Genomic DNA, 21,082 nt, shown 5'->3' on the forward strand with positions numbered 1-21,082 from the left:
TGTTAAAGACAGTGTCCAAAAGCCATTCCAGATGCCAGGACCAGGGGCCTATTTCTGGGGAAGGTTGGTCAGTCCCCACATTTTCCTCCCCTTCCTTTCTTATTTTTATTTTTTACTTTTTGCCTGAGACAAGCCAAGTGTGAGGTGGTTTGATTTAAGAAAAATCAATGAAATTGTTTACTATTGTTTTAAAATAAAATCTTGAACTCTGGCGGCTCGAGCCTATCTATGTTGCCTGAGCTCATAAGAGGAGCCAGGGGCGGGCTGTGGCCGTGGGGACATGCCACCCTGAGGGGCAGGAATGTGGTTAACACCATAAAAATCATAAGCATCTCCAAGACATCTAGTCCATTCCAGCCCCCAGACCTGGGGTTTGAACAGCCTCTGTGATATTTCCCCCTCAGTGCCTGAGGACATCTCGCTGCCTGCTGTTCAGTTGCAAGTTCCCCTTTCGGTGGTCCTGCTCTGCCCCCCTGTGTGGTCCGGCTGGCTCTGGCTGTGCGCTCAGCCTCACTCTCCATGGGATAGCCCTTGAGGACTGGGCAAGCGAGCCCTTCCTACGCCTCGGCTGCCTCCTCTCCCTGTTTCACTCAGTGAGTTTCTTGCTTTGGGAGATACAGCTGCAGACTGAGCTGGGTGTTTGGAGGCCTCGTGGGAGTGCCTTGGGCACAGGTCACCCCCAAGGGCTGGCCCATGGTAGGGAGGCTTCTCCTTCCTTGATTCACACAGCAGAGATGCAGAACGAACACACCTTCGGTCAGGGTCAGGGTGAACCAGAACTGTCTGTTGTCCCTTGAGCTTGGAGGTTGGGTTTGGATCCCTGCTGGGTCCACAGAACCTTGACATTGAATCACGTTGACCTCACCTCAGGTACGAGGCAGAAGCAAACAAATCTCTGGAGAAAACTTCATCCAAGACTTCAGTTATTTGTGTACATAAATTTTGAAGATTTTATTTATTGGAGAGAGAGAGAGCATGAGTGGGGGCAGAGGGAGAGAGACAAGCTGACACCCCCCTGAGCGCAGAGCCTGACCTGGGACTCGATCCCAGGACCCTGAATTATGACCTGAGCCAAAAGCAGATGCTTAACTAACTGAGCCACCGGGCCCCACCGTGTATAAAAAAGTTTTTTAAATCACAGTGCACAAAATACAAACCGAGATGGCCAGGTACAAAAGGAAGTGGCGCCGTAACCGGGAACCAGCAGAAAGCAGGCAACGGAGGCAGACCCGTAAATACTGGGATGTTACTGGAATGATCAGGCACAGACGAAATTGTTCTACTATTTTAAGGAAATAAAAGGCAATCTTTAAAATATCTGTAGGGGACAGGAAACTAAAGTGAGATCTGGCAGATACTGAAATGAATCAAAAGTGAAAAAGAATAGGTATGTGTAAGGCAGACTGGACACAGTTGAGGACAGGAGAGCTGGAGGACAGGTGGACAAAAATCCAGCAGGCAGGGAGGAGAGAGGAAAGGGGCTATCCAGTGAGCTCTGGGGGTTCCCGGAGTCCCAGGTAGGCTCGCTGCCTTCCCCATTGGCAGTTCCCCGCCCCTGCCCACCATCCCCACCTTCAGGCAGCCCAACTTGTCCCGTTCAGTCTGGGCCCCAAGCCTAGCTGACTACTTCGTATTTGATAAACATCTTTCAAATGTCTCTAGTCCCACCTGCCAAGCCACTCGGAGTCCAGGGCCCCACCGGTCCCTCCCTGGAGACCGTGAAGCCTCCACCCATGGCTCCCTCATCCACAGCCCAGCCAGGCCCCCTTCAACCCATTTCTCGGCATCTTCCTAAAACACCCTCCTCACTGTCTTGGGAGAATCCCCCTGTATGGGGCCCTAGGTGGTCTGGCCACATTCTCTGGGCCGCATCTCTTGCTCTCTGGGACTTTGGGCAAGGGGTATACCCTCTCCTGGCTTCATCAAAGAATGAGGAACCCGTCTGTGTGGCTGTGAGCAGGCTCAGGCTGGACAGTCCCCAGTGCCTAGGACAGGTCAGTTCCACCTGTCTGTTCCTTGGGCCACCTGGCACCTTCCTGTGCGTCCCAGGCTGGGGGCCTCTGTCCTCCTCCAGCACCAGCTTATGGGGCTGAGTCTGGGCCGGTTTCCACCCTGGCTCCTTTCTCCTCCACCCGCTGCCCGGGGTTGTCTGAGTGGGTGTGGTGTTGGGGCTGGGTGCTTGGCTACCAGGGCTCCTCCGGAAATCTCTGCCATTTAGTGGCTGGGTGACCTTAACCTCTCTGAGCTTGTTTCCACATCTGCAAAATGGAGGAAGCCAGAGGCTCTACACGTCTCCACCGACAAATTTCTCCTTTATTAATCACCTTGCATGTTACTGTTATACAACCATCATCATGGTTCAGGAGTCAAGCTGAGTGGAAGCGAGCGAGTCAGGGGTCCCGGGCCACATCTCCCAAAAGAGCACAGCAGCACCCCGGGAAGACGGCACTGCCAGGCAGGGTGGGCCGAGTCGAGGCCTTGGGTTTCCCTTACCGGCACACCCTGCACTCTGGCCTCAGCCTCAGGGAGGCCTGGAGACCCCCGGCTCTAGAGTCCTGTCTCTAGATCCTCGGGAGCCTGGGGATCGGGGTACAGACACCGGCCCAGCAGCGTAGAGGGCAGGGGGCTGGCCAGAGCTGAGCTAGCAAGAAAGGGACTTGCCAGTCTGCTCCCCTGGCGAGGGACAGGCTCTTCTGGTTCCTTTCCCTGTAGGTGGGCTCATGGGTGACGCGCCGGGCGCCTGGGCCTTCCGTCCTACTCAGCCTTGGAGCTCAGGCCAGGCCCCGGGCCCCCGTGCAGGCTGGGGATGAGCCATGGAAGGTACCGGCTCACGCCCGCAGGCCCTGCGTGATCGGATGCGCAGGGTCTGGGGTGGGGGGGGGGCAAGGGAGCAGAACCCCGGTGGGCGGCCCACTGCCGGGGTCGGCTGGGCTGTGGCGCCGGCAGGCCTGAGCACCGGGGGCTCAGAGCTTGGCTCGGGGGGGGCTCTGCAGCAGAGCGCGCATGTCCAGGAGCGCCTTCTCCAGGTAGTGCGCCAGGCGGGCGGCGTTGGTCTCCGCGCAGCTGTTGTAGGCCGACACGGAGAAGTTGATGTGCGCCTCCATGGGGTTGTAGCAGATGCCGTAGCCATCGGGGACCACGGGCCCGAAGAACATGACACAGTCCGTCTTGGCAGGGACCTGGAGACAGCACAGGACTGAGGCTTTTGTCCCACCCCACAGGCTCGCCTCTAGCCCCGCGGGGGCACCAGCCAGCCTTTCTGCATCTCCGCTCGCACTGTACTCTGCCCGAGATGCCCCTCCTCTTCTCCAGCGGATGCCTTACTTCTCCTCCTCCTTGGGGTGCAGTTCTGGAGTCGGGTCTCTATGGAGCCTTCCTTGCCATTCCCAAGGGAGCTTTAAGGGCTCCTTTCTTGACCCTCCCCTGAACCCCAGCACTCCCTGGCGGGAGGAGAGTGGGGGGGTGGAGGTGGGAGAGTGGGAGGGGCATCAATGTCTCCGTCCCTGTGCTTCCAGCCTACTATGTGAGCCCTCAGGGACAGGGATGGGGATGTGTCCCTGTTGTGTCCCAGTGCCCGGGACTGGATGGCAGGACTCAGACGTTCCTTTGTGTCCAAACAGTGAATGGATGAAGTCGATTCTCCCATGGGGGGCGGGAAACTCGGACTCCTTCTCAGCCTCCCTGAGCTGCAGCACAGCCCCCTGACCCCAGCTCTTCCACTGGAACTCAGTTGCTTTGGCAGTGGACATGGGGTGCCCTCTAAGGGTCACGCCACTACAAAGGTCTGACCATGCTCTGGACCTTGGCTCTATTCAGGATAGCCTTTGTCCAGCTCCAGCGAGGGTCTGTCCTGTCCCATCCCAGGGCACCTAGGGCAGTGGCAGGGGCCTGGAGGGCAGGAACATCCAGATGGTTCTGGGGCAGTGGCCCACCTGGCTGGTGGAGAGGTTGAAGTGCATGGCGATGGCATAGGAGGTGTCCATGAAGATGTCGGGCATGCTCACCAGGTCCTCAATGGCCTGTAGCTTCAGGCCCAGCAGGTGCCGGTCGAAGGCCTCCCCCCGGATGGCCTGTGAGAGGGGGAGCTGTCAGACACAGCGGCTGCAGGCCCAGAGGGTGCCCGTGACCTTCCTCAAAAGCCTACAGCAGCAGCGCCTCTTCCAGGCAGTGGTCCCTTGGACTCATGAGAACAGAGGGTCCAGGCAGGACAGCCCTCACTTTACAGATGGGGAAACTGAGACCCAGGGATGTGCCCAGAGAGGGGCAGGGCAGGATTTAAGAACACAGGCCTATAGCTGGGTGTCCTGGCCCCATTCTGGCTATGGGACCTTGGCAGTTCCCCTCCATCCTGGAGGCTCAGTGTGTTCATCTATAAAATGGGGGTGGTCGCTGAATTTCCCTTTACAGGGTGTCACTGAGACCGAAATGAACCTCTGTGTGGCACGTGGGCAGAGCCTGGCACACAAGGTGCTCAGAGGTGGATGGGAACCCAGGCTTCCACCCCCTTGACTGCCACTCAAGCTGTCAGAGGGCAGGACGGGTGCTGTTGGCCAGACCCTGCAAACCCTCCGTGTCCTGGGCTCCGGGGCCATGGAGGAGAGAGCATGACGCCAAGATCCGGAGGTTAACCCAGGACCAACAAAGTCACGGGCCTCAGCCTCGGTTTCTCCAACTTTAAAAGGGGGATATTCAACCTGGCTCCAGGTGCCCCAAGGGTCTCAAGGTTTGGGGAGGAGGGGTTCATGGTAAGGGTGAGCAGCCCTGGAGATCCGGGAAAAGAGGTCATGCGGTCACGGTCACCTGGTCGGTATAGGCTCGGTGTGCCTGCACGGCCTTCCGCAGCAGCTCCACCTTCTGCTGGTCCTAGCGGGGAGGGAGTTGAAGTACAAGTTCCTTGCCTGTCGCGGGCCGTCCACACCCCAGCAGCACGCTTCCCAGCCAGCACTGGTGTCCGTGCCCCCTGAGAGTAGGAACTGGAACTACTGCCTTTCTCCTACGTCCTCCCCCGAGGCCTGAGCCCCAGGGCAGATGCTGGCTGCAGAGCAGTTCCTCTTGGTGTCTGACCGCAGGGAAGCTCAGGGCCAAATTCGTGACTCCAACCCCTGGTAGATTTCCAGGGCCCACCAGAGGGTCGGAAGGCAGTAGGTGCTCGATCGATGTGGAATGACAGAACGTACAGGAGAGGAGGCCAGCTTGCCCACCCTTACCCCAGACCTCTCACCGACACACTGGGGTCATCCATGGCTTTGACGAAGGCCAGCGAGTCCACGGAGGCGGAGCGGATGGTGTCTGTGCGCCCCAGGTGGAACATCCGCAGGGAGGCGCTCTCGTACGTGGCGCACACTTGTTTGTAGATCCTGGGTGGGAGAAGGCGCTGAGCACCCCCGCGGGCAGGCTGCCCCGCCTCCACCCCCCCCACCCCCGCACCAGCCAGGCCTCGAGCCTCCTCCACGGCGGGGTGCGGGCAGGGCACACCTGTAGTAGGCCAGCTGTAGTGCCATCTGGACAAAGGCATCCGGGCTCAGCTTCTCTGACTTGGGGAAGTCTTTCCCAAAGTGGTGGAACACCATGACCACGACGTCCAGGTCCTGGATCATGCTGCGGGGGTGGGGGGTGGGGGTGGGAGGGAGGTGGGCGAAGGGCAGTGATGGCCCAGGAGCACTCCGTCACAGCCCTGTAGGATGACAGCCGCGAACAGGAGCCTGGCAGGCCCCGGGGCGCCGGGCCTTTAACCTAATATAAGATCCCCATGCCCGGTGCTTACATGCTGAGGTTCTGCTTGGCCTTCTCAATGTCACTCTTGATCTCGGGCGTGATGTTGAACCGCAGCTTCTTGGGCATGGGCAGGGGCACCATGGGGGACCGCACGAGCTCGGGTTTCTTCCTGCATGGGACATGGGGGCCTCGGGAGCCTGGGTCCGTACCTGGGCCTGGGGTGGGGGGCATGGGTCCCCAAGGCTGGAGGGAGCCAGCCTAGGGAGACCCTGGGTTTGCTCCTTAGGAAATTGACTTCACTCCAGTCTCCAGGGGCCTGCAGAGGGCAAGGGACTTGTCCGAGGTCCCGTAGCTGGGAAGTGGCAGAGCCACAGCGCAAACCCAGGTGTGACAGGCTCCAAGCCCAGGCCTGCCCTCCTCTGGCTTCCTTTGAAGAAACAGATTCCCAGGCACAAGGGAGAATGGCATTCCCCCATGTGTGTCACCTGTCACCAGAAGCTGGGGAACTGGGTGGAGGGTGGGACAAGCATGCTCACGTGAATTCAATGACGTGGTCCACAAGGGCGATGATGGGGGGCCCCTCTGCCGCCGCATGCTCATAAACAAGTCCACAGGAGCCGTCTTCGGCCACAATGAACTATGGAGGGGAGCGGGGACCTGTCAAGCCCGGGGCCCTGGGGCCACTCTCTGCTGGCTGGGGCCGTGGGAAGCGCCTCTCTGAAGCCATCTCAGGGCTTAGGCTGACTTATTACTGTCATTAGTAACAGCTGACGCTCAGCAGGGGCCTCAGGCCCATTCCAGGCCACAGCAAGCAAGCACGTCCCATACTCATACACCTCACTGAGTCCCTGCAGTGCCCTCCCTGGGAGTCGTCTTAAAGGTGCAGAGAAAGAAAGTCACGGCCAAGACCACGCCGCTCTGCCAGGCCCCACAGCCCAGGCTCCCTCTGATGTGCTGAAGGGGTGACAGCGGTTTCTGGGCCAGGCCCAGTAATGACAGGCTGACCTTCCAGTAATTACAGCCACATCCCCCTGCTGGCTTCCCGCCTGCTTTACGAGCTGGGAGGCGAGGGACGCCCAGGCGAGGGGCCGGAAGTCCTGGGGCTGCAGTGGGTCAAGCCTGGGTGGGCGTCCTGGGCAGGGAGTCCCAGGCCTGCCGGGCCCTCACCTGCAGTGTCTTGTCGAACCAGCGGTTGCCACTGTTGAGCTTGCCTCCGCCCCCGTGCAGCATCTGGCCAGCCACGTGGCTGCGGTACACGTCGTCGGAGACCCGAGGCATGGGGGCATCCAGGCACAACGTGAAAATGCTCTTCTGGATGGAGCGAACGGATTCCCGGTTCACCTTGTCTGTGGAGGGAGGTGGGAGGGGGGCGGGATGGGGCCGAACGTTAGGCCCCAGGGAGGCCTTGGAGGCTTCTAGAGCATTTGCCTAGTGCCACGTGTGGGTGTGAGAGCTTCACACTCGACAGGGCCCTGCAGCCCCCTGGTACCCCATGAGGCAGGGACCGATACCGGACCCATGTTAGAAACGAGGATACACAGGGGTACCCGGCTGGCTTGACTCCTGATCTCAGGGTTGTGAGTTTGAGCCCCATGCTGGGTGTAGAGATTACCAACAAAATAAAAATAAACTTAAAAAAAAAAAAAAGAGGAGGAGGGGGCACCTGGGTGGCTTAGTCAGTTAAGCCCCCAACTCTTGATTTTGGCTCAGGCCAGGATCTCAGGGTCATGAGGTCTGAGATGGAGCCCCAGGGCTCAGCGGGGAGTCTGCTTGTCCCTCTCCTTCCCCCCGCTCCTCCTCCCACTCTTGTGCAAAACTAAATAAAATCTCCAAAAAGAAAAAAAAAAAAAAATGAAGGCACAGAAGCCCCAGATCATGTGGAGGGCCAGTGTGGCTCAGGGGGCCAGCACAGGGGTCTGGCTCAGGGGATGATGCCCCTGACCCACACAGGATTGGAAAGAACATGGAGGTGGAGGTGGGGTCCGCAGTCAGAGGACCTGGACTGTTACCATAACTTTGCAACTTAATAGAGGGAAACTAAGCCCATCCAAGCCTCCTGGTCTGTGAAATGGGCCAACAACAGCCGCTCTGACTTGAGCGCATTCAGTGAGAATGGTGGGGGGGGGGGGCCTCTCCTCCTTCTTCCACCCCCACCCGGGGGCACCTTTGATGAGGGTGCTGTATGCCTTGGCCCAGGAGTTGCGGTGGTTGGAGGTAAGGATGCCCACGGGCTCTTTGTTGGTTTGCAGGGACGAGTTCCAGATCTTCTCCAGTTGCACGAAGATCTGATCTGACGTCAGGGGTGTCCCATCGCTGTGGTACACGTCCAGCTCAAAAAACTATCCAGGCACAGGCAAGTGGAGAGAAGGGAGGTGGGTGGGGCGGGGGGTGGGGGTAGGTTTCAGACTGGCCTCAGTCACCTCCCACCCTTGGACTCCTCCTGACCTTGGCCGCCCAGAAGTCACAGCTAGTGGCAGCCCAGGCCCCACAGAGGGGTGAAGTCAGGTCACGGGTATGAGAGGGGAGGAGGACCTTGCCTGGCTCTCCCCCAGGCTGGGCGGGACCACGGGCCCCTCCTGGCTGCCCTCAGGCTGGGCTTGTGGGGGTGGGGAGGCGGTGGAGACCCCCAGGTTCCTGGGGGCCTGTGGGCATGGGCGGCGGGGAAGCTGATTTTCGGCCCTGCCCCCCTCCTCCCCTGCAGCAGTCTGGGAGCCCACCCACTTGGTAGTTGTGGACGACAGTGATGTGCATGGGTGGCTTCTTGGTCTTGCTGAAGCTGATGACCGTGTCCTGCTTGGGGCCCGGCACGCGGCAGGAGGACAGGATCTGATAGTACTGGTTCATGCACAGCGGCTTACCCCCCAGGTACTCCACGGGCAGGGTCTCGCTGCAGGCGGGTGGGGGCAGAGGGACAGTAAGGGGGCCACCAAGCAAGTAAGCAGAGATGAGGACAACACCGACAGGGAGCTGCTGCTAGGCACGGCCGAGAAGGGGTCTCACCCAAGTGGCGCCCTGACCTCTACTCGGTAGGAGCCGGGGATGTGTCAGGGACTGGCCTGCTGTCAGGAGGCCAGTACTCCACCCTGGGTGGGCCCTGCTGGGTCACCCTGTAAACCCCTTTCCCTCTCTAGGCTCTGGTTTGCCACAGAACAGATGAAAGGGTGAGTCTGCCTCTGGGGTCCTCTCTGGCTGGCTGGGACACCAATTCCAGGGGTCTGTCGGGACCGTGTCACCAGGCATTGGTCTCTGTAGCTGGAGCAGAGGACCTAGCATCCCAATCCCCACACTTTTGTCTCCCCAACCCCTACAGAGTCTGGGCCAACAGGAAGTGAAAGCCAGAAGCTCTGGGCCAGCCCAGCACGGGTCTGGTCATTGGACTTGCCCCGGCCCAGGCTGGGGTGGCTGTGGCAATAAGGAGGGCGGGGCAGGGGCGGGCTGCTCACTTGTCAACCATGGCCTTGAAATCCAACACGCCCTCGATGAATTTGGCAGCGAACCTGGGGGGACCAATGAGAGATCAGAAGCTGTGTGGACTCCTTGCGGGAGGTCCCTGATCAGGGACACCCGTGGGGTGAAGGGAGGGGCCTGGTCAAGGGAGGAGACAGATTGCTTCACTCTTGATTCACTGCTTGCTGTAAGCCTGAAGAAGTTCAAGTGCAAAACCAGTGCTTGAGTCCCTGCTTGCCTTTCTGAGCCAACCTTCTCTTATTTCTAGAAGGAGGGCTCCTAGAGGGCCCAGGGAGATGCTTCGACCAAGCCCTGGCAGGATGTAGGTGTAATGAATGAATTATTGCCGGTTTACTGGTCAGTTTTGGCGGATTCTACCCACAAAGGGCCTGAACCACAGCCTGGAGCCTGGAAGGTCACCCTTCCCTGAAGCATCAGTTAGAGAGGGACCTGGGACCTTGCGGGACAGGGAGTATGAATGGGAGGGCAGTGGCTCAGGGTATCTCCTCTGATAGGTAACTTCCTGTTTGAGGGCCTCTGGGTCTCCCAGGCCACCTCTCCTGGGGGTGATCTTCCTCCTTGGATGGTCTGGGCCACGCCAATCACGCCTGACCCCTGGGCTGCCCCTGGCTGCCAACATGGGGACCGGGGACTGGAGTCTGAGTCAGAACTCTTGGGGTGCCCTGGCCCCTTTAAGAGAAGCCGGCGGTAGCCCCGAGTGGCTGGTCCTTGGGCAGGAGATCCCTGTCACTGGTATTTTTATCCCTGGTAGTCTGGGCACAGGGGCCAGGGCAAGTGACATGGCTGAATGTGGAAAAGGGAACTGTGTATAAAGGTCACCCCTGTGGCCAGCTGGACAGAGGGCGGGGGTGAGGTGTCAGAACCAGGGTGAGGGACAGCCTCAGGTTTAGAGGGAGGGAGGGGACATGGTTCACAGTGCAGTGACCCGTTATGACGCTTCAGAACCCGGAAGACCCTGCTTTCTGGCCCAGATCAGCCAATCCTGAAAGGTGCTCTTGGGCAAGTCCTTTCATCTGTAAAAGAGGGACGATACTCCGGACTTCATAAGGCTATGTGTGCGATGGAAGACAATGACTAGGACTGGGGCCCTGCACTCTCCGGGGGGTTGGACATCAGGGCCCTGGAAATGCCCGGAGCCCTGTCCCAGCCGTAGCCACTCACCGGAGCTGTCCCTGCAGGTCCACAAAGTCCTGTTTGGGCAGGGCCATACCGGGGCTGGAGTAGATGACCAGGGGCTGGCGGTACTGGAGGTAGGCTGTTTTGAGCCACCATTCGGACAGCTGGGAAAAGGACCAGAGCCTGTGAGGCGTGGGCGGGGACCTGGCCGGGTCCCTCCTACCCCCTCTATAGAGTGCAGATCCTCACAGTGAATGCTCAGATCCAGAGCCCCCTCCCCGCCCCCTTCAGCCCACCAGCAGCACCCCATCATTTCCCCTTCACCTGAGGCAATCCGCTTTAGCAAGAGAAATCAGACAATACTGCCAAGCCAAAGATTCCAGAGAGAAAGACGGGGCAGAATACTTGCGGGTGGCAGGGGGGTGAGGGGAGGAGGCAGAAGTGGGAATCATTTTCCTTTCTCTTACACACACCCCCCTTTTTTTTTAGATTTTATTTATTTATTTAACAGAAAGAGCACAAGCAGGGGGAGCAGCAGGCAGAGGGAGAGGGAGAAGCAGGCTCCCCGTGGAGCAGGGAGCCCGACACAGGGCTCGATTCCAGGACCCCGGGATCATGACCTGAGCTGAAGGCAGAAACTTTGCCGACTGAGCCACCCAGGCATCCCTCTTACACACTTTTGGTCAATGATTTTACTACTTTCAGAAGGAAAAAAAAAATATATATGCCAGGTGGACAAAAAAGGGAAAAAGGAAAAAACGTTATAAGGTCTGACAATCGTGTTTTTGACCGTCCCGGGTAGACACTATCCAGGAAGCCAGGAGCAGAAGGGCACAGTGCAGTGTAGCCCTTGGGACCCTGGTCCTCCCTGGCCTGGGTTCTGTTGGTGTCAGACCAGGGTGCAGACACTCTCTTGGGTCTCAAGGTCAGGGCCATCTGCGGAAAGCTCCCTGCGAGGGTGAATCACACTGCCCTAGTGCCCAGACGTGGGTGCTACACCCTGTGTCTCCACCTGGTGGTCTGTCCTCTGCTCAAGGGGCGTGGCTTCCATCAGGTGAGCAGTCCCTCTGGGGACCCACCACAGACAGGGTGTTGAAGGCTCCTGTCCCCAGGCTGTGCAGACTGCCACTGCCCATCATCCTTGAGACTTACGTGCTGACTGTCATACACGCTCACTCCGCCCCTGCAAGCAAATGCCTGAAACCCCTCTCTGGCCCGTCTCCCCACCCCAGGGGCCCTCCCACCTCCACTGTGTTTCCTCTCCCCTCTCAAACAGCAGTGGGACCTGCCTCTTCACCACTCGGGTTCTGCTTGGGGAACTGCTGGCCTGTAGCACCAGGCCATCAGCTGCGGACCCCTGCCAAGGGGGTGAGGAAAGACCACACTCCACGTGCCAGTGGGCAACGGCGCTCTGCTGACTTGCGGCCTGAGGACAGCGCTCCTGGTCAGCCAGACCCCTCTGTGGAGCTCGGGGCCTCCCTGAGAGCGGCTGTGGGGCTCTGGGCTTCCCATCTACCTCTCTGGGCCTCAGCCTCCTCATCTATAGATCAGGGAGGGGCAGACAGGAATTCCCTCCCCTTGCGGACAGCCGGGTCGCCCTCCAGCCAGAGGCCCCCACTCCACCAGGGATCTCAGGGCTTCTGACCAGAGCTGGGAAATAAGGGCAGATCCTACAGATGTGGGCATTCCCCCGCTGAGAATCTGCTGGGCACGAGGGCCCTGTGAGTGCAGAAAGGGATACTCTTACCCCTTCAGCTAGAAGCTTCTATGGGAAGGAGTAACGGGCTAAAAATGTTGGGAAACTGCCAGACCGCAGACTCCCTAAGCGCCTGCCAAAGCTCAGGACGTGCCACCCGCCAGCTGATGACTCCCACCTGCTGTGTGCAGACCGTACCCTCCACCTGCTGCACTCAGAGCATCTCCCACCTGATCTGGCCAAAACCCAGCTCTGTTTCTCTCCCACAAACCTGCTGTCCCCTCGGCCTTTCCTGTCCTGGCCGGTCTCCCTCTTCCCTCTCCCTACGCGGTTGCTTTAGGTCAGGACAGCTGCCCCCACAGCCCCCATCAGCAAGGGCCCCTGGTGGCGCTTCCAGAACATACACCGGGCAGACAGAACTGAATCACCCACCAGAGCTCTCCCTGCCGGTGTCCCCCTTGGGGTGCTGGCGCCCGTCTCATCCCATGGCTCCCACCCCCAAGCCCGCTTCCTTCCCAGCAGACAGGGTGGTCCTTCCCCACTGTGTCAAGAGGTGGCAGACAATACTGCCAAGAGCCAAGATTCAGGGCATAGAAAAAGCGCATGGAGCATCCGTGTGGACCCATTTTCACGAGCTGCGCACACCTGTGTGACAGATGGGGACAAGGAACGGGGGGGGGTCGGGTCTGGTCTGTCACCGAGCAGCACCAGTGCCCTGCTTGGAGCCACCGTGCAGCCCCTCCGACTGAGCTCAAGTCCAGCTTCCTTCCTCTGATGCTCACCCCCCCAACCCCAGCTCCAGGCCATCGCGCTACATTCCAACCTCTGTTGCTGAACATGCTGGGCTCTTGCTAGGCTCTTGCCACCTTCGCCCCGGTTGTCTCTGTCTCAGATCCAACACCACCTCCTCTCTCCCCATGCAGAAAAAAGACACTGCCCTTCTCCCCCCTCCCTTTTCTCTCCCGGCCAATTTCACCACCGGAAAGAAACTCATCCACTCACCTGTGTGCTGTTTCATCACCTCGCATCCCACCCTCCTTGAATGTGAGCCCCAAGGGATCACAGCCCGTGCCCTCGCTCACTCAGGGCCTGGCCTAGTGTGAGGCACAGAGGAAGCACTCAAGAAAGCCCGTGGCACGGAAGAATGTGCCAGAAATTCTGCGGGATGCCACCAGCAGGCCACAGCAAGGGATCCTCTCCCGCCCTGAGCCTCCAAGAGGGCCCCGTTCTCAGAACTCACCCAGTTCTCTGTCTTCCTGGCCCGGCGCTCCAGCCCCTTCTGCAGGCGCTCCCCCACACCCCCTGCCGCCTGAAACTCTTCCACCAGCTGCTTGGTTTGGGCCCACTCCTCCTCGCTCACGATGGGCTGCAGTGCCTTCAGGTAACGGTCCAGGGACTGGTGGAGCGCGGGCACGGGCAGCCGGGGCAGCGAATCCTGGTGGGCCTTGAAGCGGCCGGAGACCTTCACCAGCGACGAGGGCTTGAGGAAGCCCAGGGGCTTCACCTGCAGGCCGCAGAACATCTTGCTCACCCTCTCACCGGCTCTGGGAGGCCCTGGCAGCCCCAAAGCTAGGGTCCCGGGCACTTATGTGCCGATCCCCAGGGTCAGAGCCAGCCTCTTGGGCGGTGCCTGCTTGGCTACCCAGCCCTCAAACTGTAGGTGTCTCCACCTCTCCCGGGCCTGGAGATGCAGGCAGGGAGAGGGGCGGGAGGTGTGGCCATTGATCCCTGTGAGGCTCCTAGGAACCAAGTCAGGATGAACGGCACTTGTTGGGGGTGGCGGAGCTGAGCGTGACCTCTCACCTGTCTGGATGCAACAAGGCCCCGCCTTCTTCACCCTGACACAATGGCCGGCCAGCAAGCCGTGGGGCGACTGCTCCCGCCCAGGGGCCCCCACCTCCTTTTCTCCCACCCTTGCCACACTGGGAAATAAGAGGCAAAAAGAAAAAGTCAGAAAGAGCCGGCAGATGACAGCACCTCTGGGTGAGGGCCAGGCCTTGGTATTTATCTGTCTATGGGTTGGGGACAGAGGCAGCACAGGAGCAGCGCTGGGGCAAGCAAGAGCTGAAGGGCCTGATAGGTGGGTGAGAGGTGGCAGAGAGAGAAAGTTTGGGAGTTTGGGAGACAGAATGAGAGAGAGGAGATCCGAGGCTGTGGACAGCAGTGGGTAGGCAAGTGGCAGAGGATCGTTCCATACCTTCTCTTTCTGCTGCCCGTCCTCCATGGCAGGACTGAGGTTCTGAGCCCTGTCTGTCTGACTTGGGCTGGGCCTCTAAGCCTAACTGTGCTACCCAGTGGGCGAGCAGAACCTAGCAAGAGACAGCCACTTGCCCGGGCTGGAAAGAGAAGACAAGAGCCAAGATTCAGGGGGGAGGCAGAGGGGGCAGTGCCAAAGGCTTCAGTGGCTAGGGTGGCATCTTGGGTGGTGGCTGTGGCAGGCACCTTCCCCAGCGGCCAGAAGTGGAGGATTAGGGAGCAGGTGAAGGGGCCGGCAGTAGGCATCCGAGTAGGAGGAAACCTGGAATGTGTTCTCTCTTCTCCGGCTGGGCCTGGTGCCAGGAGGAATTAAAAAATCCACCTGCTGGAATCTGCACAGGTCTGTTTAATGATGGAAAACTTGGCTGGAGGCAGAAGCCGCCTGGCTACTGAGGTTATACCACAACTCTGAAATCAGTCCTGTAAATTGGGGTTGGTACATGAGGGCAGATGCTGGGAAAGGGCCATTACGTGGAAAGTGGCTGCTAAGAGCTCATCCCGTCTTCCTCCAGGACTCTTGGAGCCCTTCTGGGCCTCCCTTCCACCAAAGCCTGTTTCTCTTGAGCTGTGGTTCACTCAGCTGGGGGCAAAGAGTGAAGGACGTCGGCCACAAAAAAATAAACTCAAGGAGGAGGCTGGTTTTGGGATTCTGCTTGATTCGAGTTTCCAGATCTGGGGAATTCTGGCCAAGTCTCTCCTTGCCTCAGTTTCCCAAGCAGTAAACTGATCAGGCCACCCAGTGGGTCCTGGAGGATGACCTAGAAGCTGTCTGTGAGACGGGGGCACCACTCGGGTGTCAATGGCAAGGGTGACATGGAGCCTTAGGGTTCTGGGAGATCTGGAAGAGCCTTTTGGACAGCGGATGGGTACATTGCGCCCTCCGGGCTAGGTAGTGTCTGTTTGAACATCCTTCTTGGCATAGTCAGAAGGAGATACAAGCAGAGATATGCTTGGAGTAGAGAGGAAAGGAAGTCATATCAGAGCGGCAGCACTTCTTGCTGCCCTGTGGGGAGGATTCTGGGGTAGACATGGACAAGCTGGGGGGGAGGGACTGTTGGAGACAAAGGGTATGGGGCTGCCACCTGCTGCCTCTTGCCAGTTCAGAGGACCTTCAGAGCAGCCCAGCTTAAGGCCTCCACGTGCATTTCTCCCGCCACACAAAATTCTCCAAGGGCCATTTGATAAGCCCAAGGAGACTGACCAACTGGATGTGGCTGGAGAAGTGGCAAGGTCTGGGCGTAAATGGCTCAGGCTGAGCATGCAACAGGTGTGTGAGTCAGGAAATAACCCGGGAGAGACTGCCGGTCTCTCGGCTCCTTGGCTCTGAGTCAAAGGGTGGAGGTGCTGCCTGAAGCCAGGGTCCTCGCTATCTTTCCTGGGTGGTTGGAAATTAGAGCCACACGATGTGGGTTCAATCGGATCTCTGACCTTGAGCCTCAGTCTCCTCCTCTGCCAAGCAAGGTTAGTCCACCTGCCGATCCCACCCCAGCAGCTGTTGGCCGGGCAGGACAGTAGCCACGGGCCGCGTCGCTTCCAAGGCCCGCTTCTCCATTCCCGCGCAGCTGCGTGTCTGGCTGGCCCAACTCTCCGCCCGCCCGCCCCGTCCAGGGCCCGTCCATCCGGGTTCCTCCCCGCACTCACCACGGTCCTGGCCGCGAAAGCCAACATCGCCGCGGCTCGCCCGCGGACACACAGTCCGCTCGGTCCTCCGCACTGAGCAAAGTCCGCGCCGCTGCCTCCGCCGCCACCGTTGGTGGGTCCCCGTTAGTGCCTCCGGGCCAAGGTCGCCGCGTTACGGCCACCGGCCGGTAGAGGCGGCCCGGCGCCCACCCACCGGGCCCGGCGGGCGGCGGGCTGGGGTCCCCCGGAGGAGGATTCTCGGGGCGGGGCCACCAGCCGGTTGCGGGCCGGGGCCGCTAGCCGCGAGCGCGGGGCGGGACCACAGCGTGGGGCGGGGCCGAGGGCGCGCCTAGTGGTCGCGAGACCCCGCGAGGCAGTGGAACCCAGGAAGAGGGGCAAAAGAGGCCCCTGTCCAGCTCGCCGTCTCCCACCTCCAAATGCTCTCTAAGCTGTTAGAGACAGTAGCGTGCACCCCTCTCAGTCCGCTTGGTGTCCTTGAGCGCTGCTCTCAGAGCGGGAGGAAAACACGACCATGTCAATAAGGGAACGGCCTCTAATGTGCCTCGGGACAGGGTCAAAGATGACAGGTGGGACGCGCCCCGCACAAGCATGGCTGCCGCGCTCCCGCGGCCCGGCGCCCGCTAGCCGGTAGGGAGGCGAGCCTGCCGTTGGCGCGCATGCTCCCAGCTGCCCCGCACCAACATGGCGGCCGGCTCCCCGTGAGCGCCGCAGCCGCGAGCCGGCCGTTGCTGGGCATGCTCCTTGCGTGCCCCGCACCAGCATGGCGGTCGTCTTCACGGGGGTGACTTTAATTCTCGGTTTTCGGTTATAGCCGGCTGGTGCTCCTTTCTTTTCAGAAAGCTCTGAGCGCCTGGTGAAGCCGGGGAAAGGGAAGGGGTGCGGGGGTGAAAGGTGAGAGGGGACTGCAGGCATCCGGGCCGGCTCCTGGCGGGAGGAAGATGGCTGAGGGCGAGCGGCAGTCGCCGTCAGGTAGGACGGGCCGGGCCCTCTAGGGGTCGGGTAGGGGCGCGGGGGCGGTGCCCGGCGCGGGGGCGGGGAAGGGGTGTGGTGTGGGGGGCTCGGCGGCGGGGGAGGGGGCGGGTCGGGAGGTGGAGGAACTCCAGTGGCAGGAGCTTCTGGGCCGGGAGGAGGACGTGTTGGGGGGATCTGGGGAGCGGACCCGGGGCTGCGAAGGGGTGGCGGGTGGGGCGCAACACCTGAACCTGGGGAGCCCGGGCTGCCCGAGGGACCACCGGTGGGCAGCGCCGTGGCCAGAAGGGTAGGCCTTTTCCGCATCTGGGCTGTGCGTGCTGAAGTCAGCTCTTGAGCTGCTGGGGAAGCTGCCAGGGATGGGGGCGACAGTGATTCCTGTGGCTGCCTTCTTTATTAGCCCCTGGTCCCGGGGTGAGGGGTGCTGCTCTGTGGGCCTGGGCCTGCCTCCACCCGGTTTCCAGACTCTTCCGCACCCTGCCCACTCATCCACCTCCCCTCTCTCCCTCCTGGAGGCGGGGCTGTGCAGTTTGTTTCAGTGGCTGAACATTTATTGAGAGAAACTGCCCTTGGTTGTGTAAACCACTAATTTAAAAAAGCTGGTTGTGCAAGATGAGTCTCTCCCCGGCATCACGATCTGTAACTTTTATTTACACTGTGGCCTGGCTTTAGTTCATCTCAAATAACTGGGATGGAAGTATTAGGGAAAGGATCTTGCAGAGAGACCCATTTCCTGGAGGAGGGGAAGGCTGTTTGCTGACGCGCACCTCCCCGCACCCGAGCTAGGAAGGACTTACCGCAGATAATTTTAAAATTCTGACAGGGCCAGTAGTTTGGCCAAACACAGCTAATGTTTTGAACGCATTGGATATTCCTTCTAACTGTCTTGCATTTGGGGATCTGGAGAGGTCTCAGGAAGGAGACAGTATGAAGATCAAAAAAAGCATTTCCCTCTTCCCCCATCAAATAGATGAACAAAGAGCTGGGTACGGTCTCTTATGGCATCTGAAACCAGACATTTACTTCATTTAGTACAAAACTTCTGTGCCTGTGCCCTCAGATGTTCTGGTATTGCCTGTGAGAGATAGAAGCCAACCAGAATTCTCAGTGAGATGAGTGTGTTTCCAGAGTTGGGTGGCTGGGGAGAGAGCCCATGCGCTGAAAAAGATGAAGGCTCAGGGAGGATATCTAAGGCTGGAGAGAGCCAGGTGCCGGGAGGTGGTCCTTCTTTGAAGTTTGAAACAGGATATTTTGGATCAAGTAGAAAGAACTACTGCACTCAGACAGTGTAGTGACGAAAACCTTGGATTGTAGAGTTGTACAGACCTGGCTCTGCCTGGCAGATCCCATTCTCTGAGCCTTGCTTATCTCTGAAAATGGGGCTGTTAAATACCTTCTCCACAGAGTTGTAGTGTATGTTCCATAGACGATGAGGGCAAAACATGGGGCATTGGGGGACAGGGATAGTCAGGAAATGTTGATTGCTGTTGTCCTTTTAAAAGGTGGTACAGGTTGAACATGTAGATTGGTTCTCAAATGACGGATGATATTACATTATGCTTTTGTTGGGGGGGGAGGTCAGGGAACATCTCTAAAACTCTAGATATTTCCATCTTATAATGTGAGTTTATAGGGTATCCACTGGCACCTTTGTCAGAGATAGAGTCTGAGGCCGGAGGAACTCAGTTATCATAGCTCCCAGTTTGAAGACTTGTTTCTTTGATTTGAGATTTTGTATTCTGGTAACAACATGTGTGTATGTTTCATCAGTGGTTGTTGCAGTGTTTCCTACAAAGTAGCCATTTCATCCCCCCACTCCCCCCAGCAGCAGGCCTGACTGGAGGGTTTCCCACCTGTGAAATAAATTCAGAAAGTCTGTCCCCTGGCAGGCAACTTACAGAAGCGCTCTCTGTTCCTAATGATCATTTGCAAGTTGATTATTTGGAATGTGGAACACATTTTCCCATAAAAACAATGATGTTAGGTTACTACCCTGACTTATAAAGCTTTTAATTTAATAGCATCTTTTTTTTTTTTTTTTAAGATTCTATTTATTTGTTTGGAAGAGAGAGAGACAGAGCGTGAGCGTGAGCAAGAGGGAGGAGGCAGAGGGAGAGGGCAAAGCAGACCTCAGCTGAGCAGGGAGCTGGAAGTGGGGCTGGATCCCAGGACCCTGAGATCATGACCTGAGTCCAAGGCAGATGCTTCACTGGCTGAGCCACCCAGGCACCCCTATTTAATAGCATCTTAAAGTAGTAATTTACTAATAGTAGGGGCCTCAATTTGGGTTCTGGGAACAGGGCTTATAGAACAGGTGGGAGGAGGAGGAGAGTTTCTGATTTGTGTTTCGGGCTTTGTGGTTTGAATTTTAAATTAGGCAGAGTTTGCCTTGGTCTCAGCACAGATACCAGGTATCCGCCCAGGTCTCCAGGTATCCTAGAGCTTTCCCTTTCCTCAGGGCCTCTCCAGGCATGCTCCATTCTCCCAAATGTCACATGGTCCAGAACCATCTTGGGCCCCTGGTTCCTTTCTCCATTCAGGCAATGTCAGCTAGGTTTTAGGAGGACAGCAGGGGGACAAATTTATCGTGTGTTGTGAATGACTCCTTCTGGAGATTTTGGGCTTTTCAAGGAAGATGTTAACTAATACAACAGATCTTCAACAGTAGAATCAGGCACAGCCCCTGTCCAGGACCCTTGGGACCAGGTATATTTTGGAATTCGGAGTATTCCCACATTTCAGAAAGCAGCACCCCATAATCAAACGAAAATACGTCTGTAGCAAAATCTAAATTCCCTAAGAGGGATCTGCAAAGCATAGAAATGTCCTCATGCTGGTTTAGGTATAACTTTTGTACGGAATGAATTTTTTTTTTTTTAAAGATTTTATTTATTTATTTGTCAGAGAGAGAGGGAGAGAGCAAGCACAGGCAGACAGAGTGGCAGGCAGAGTCAGAGGGAGAAGCAGGCTCCCTGCCGAGCAAGGAGCCCGATGTGGGACTCGATCCCAGGACGCTGGGATCATGACCTGAGCCGAAGGCAGCCGCTTAACCAACTGAGCCACCCAGGCGTCCCCGAAATGAATTTTTTAAAAAAGATTTTTATTTATTATTAGAGAGAGAGAATGAGAGAGAGAGCATGAGAAGGTGGAGGGTCAGCGGGAGAAGCAGACTCCCTGCTGAGTAGGGAGCGGGATGAGGGACTCATCTGAGCCAAAGGCAGTCACCCAAGCAACTGAGCCACCCAGGTGCTCCGTGTACCAAATGAATTTATGCCAAACTTACTTTAAAAACTTTGGGTTTTTAGAACTTTTTGGATTTTGGAATTATGGAGAAGAGACTGAGGGCATGTATTTCCTAGTGTCACAAAGTAAAGGGAGTCCTGCAGTGTGGGCTGGATATTTTTGGCCAAGGAGGCCACTCATACTAAGCAGTCCACTTTAGTGGGAAGTTTACCTTTAGGTCAGCACGTGGAACTGCCCTGTGATTTCCTTTCCCCCAACTTCTGCAAATATAGAAACTCCATTTGAAATAGGGTTTTTTTTCCTGATTACAAAATTACTGTATGCTTTTTTTTAAATGAGAGCGAGAGAGGGCGCATGCAGGCTCATGGATGTGGGGGGGGGTTGGTGGGGGAGAAAGAGAGAGTATATATATATATATATATTTTTTTTTAAGAGCTTATTTATTTGACAGATCATAAGTAGGCAGAGAGGCAGGCGGGGGTGGGGGAAGCAGGCTTCCCGCTGAGCAGAGAGTCCGATGCCTGATGCTGGGCTCGATTCCAGGACCCTGAGATGATGACCTGAGTAGAAGGCGGAGGCTTAACCCACTGAGCCACCCAGGCACCCCGAGAGAGGGAATCTTAGGCAGTCTCCATGTCCAGCCTGGAGACCGATGTGGGGCTCTATCTCATGACCCTGAGATCATGAGATCATTACCTGAGCTGAAATCAGGAGTTGGATACCCAACTGGCTGAGCCACCTGGGTGCCCCATACTGTATGCTAGTTTTTAATAGCAATAAGTAGCTTAGGAATGGAAGTCTCTTACAGATCTTACCTCCTAGAGATGACTATTAACTAACTTTGGGATTTCACATTTTTCCAATGCACATGCTGATACACGTGTTATTTATACCAAGTATGTATAGCTCTTTCTGCAATAATGAGATTATATTATATATAACTTAGCTTCATTTTCTTTCTTCACTTATTAATATCTA

General features: G+C 57.6%; 2 protein-coding genes across 4 annotated transcripts in view; one reads left to right on the forward strand and one right to left on the reverse strand.

Moving 5' to 3' along the window:
* Positions 1-2,291: 2,291 nt before the first annotated feature.
* Positions 2,292-16,179, reverse strand: CRAT (carnitine O-acetyltransferase). Of its 2 annotated transcripts, XM_032866052.1 has the most exons (15): positions 15,893-16,179; positions 14,193-14,331; positions 13,236-13,499; positions 10,345-10,463; positions 9,159-9,212; positions 8,437-8,602; positions 7,880-8,054; positions 6,883-7,061; positions 6,252-6,352; positions 5,765-5,884; positions 5,476-5,598; positions 5,222-5,357; positions 4,801-4,863; positions 3,933-4,070; positions 2,292-3,179 (listed from the first exon to the last, which is right to left on the reverse strand). In XM_032866052.1, exons 2-15 carry the CDS (start codon positions 14,217-14,219, stop codon positions 2,964-2,966), a joined length of 1,881 nt encoding a protein of 626 aa, XP_032721943.1. In that variant the 5' UTR covers positions 14,220-14,331; positions 15,893-16,179; the 3' UTR covers positions 2,292-2,963. The 2 variants fall into 2 exon arrangements, with proteins under 2 accessions (XP_032721943.1, XP_032721942.1); XM_032866051.1 differs by lacking the exon at positions 14,193-14,331.
* Positions 16,180-16,554: 375 nt separating this feature from the next.
* PTPA (protein phosphatase 2 phosphatase activator) overlaps positions 16,555-21,082 on the forward strand; it is a 28,388-nt gene continuing 23,860 nt past the window's right edge. Inside the window, exon 1 of one of the 2 annotated variants that reach the window (XM_032866054.1) lies at positions 16,555-16,861. In XM_032866054.1, the coding sequence (XP_032721945.1) occupies positions 16,831-16,861 (31 nt within the window). In that variant the 5' untranslated portion in view covers positions 16,555-16,830. The remainder of the gene's footprint in view (positions 16,862-21,082) is intronic. The other variant, XM_032866053.1, reaches the window with a different exon arrangement.

This window comes from Lontra canadensis, unplaced genomic scaffold (assembly GCF_010015895.1).
Source record: "Lontra canadensis isolate GAN:19392208 unplaced genomic scaffold, GSC_riverotter_1.0 scaffold30, whole genome shotgun sequence".
Classification (NCBI taxonomy): Eukaryota; Metazoa; Chordata; class Mammalia; order Carnivora; family Mustelidae; genus Lontra; species Lontra canadensis.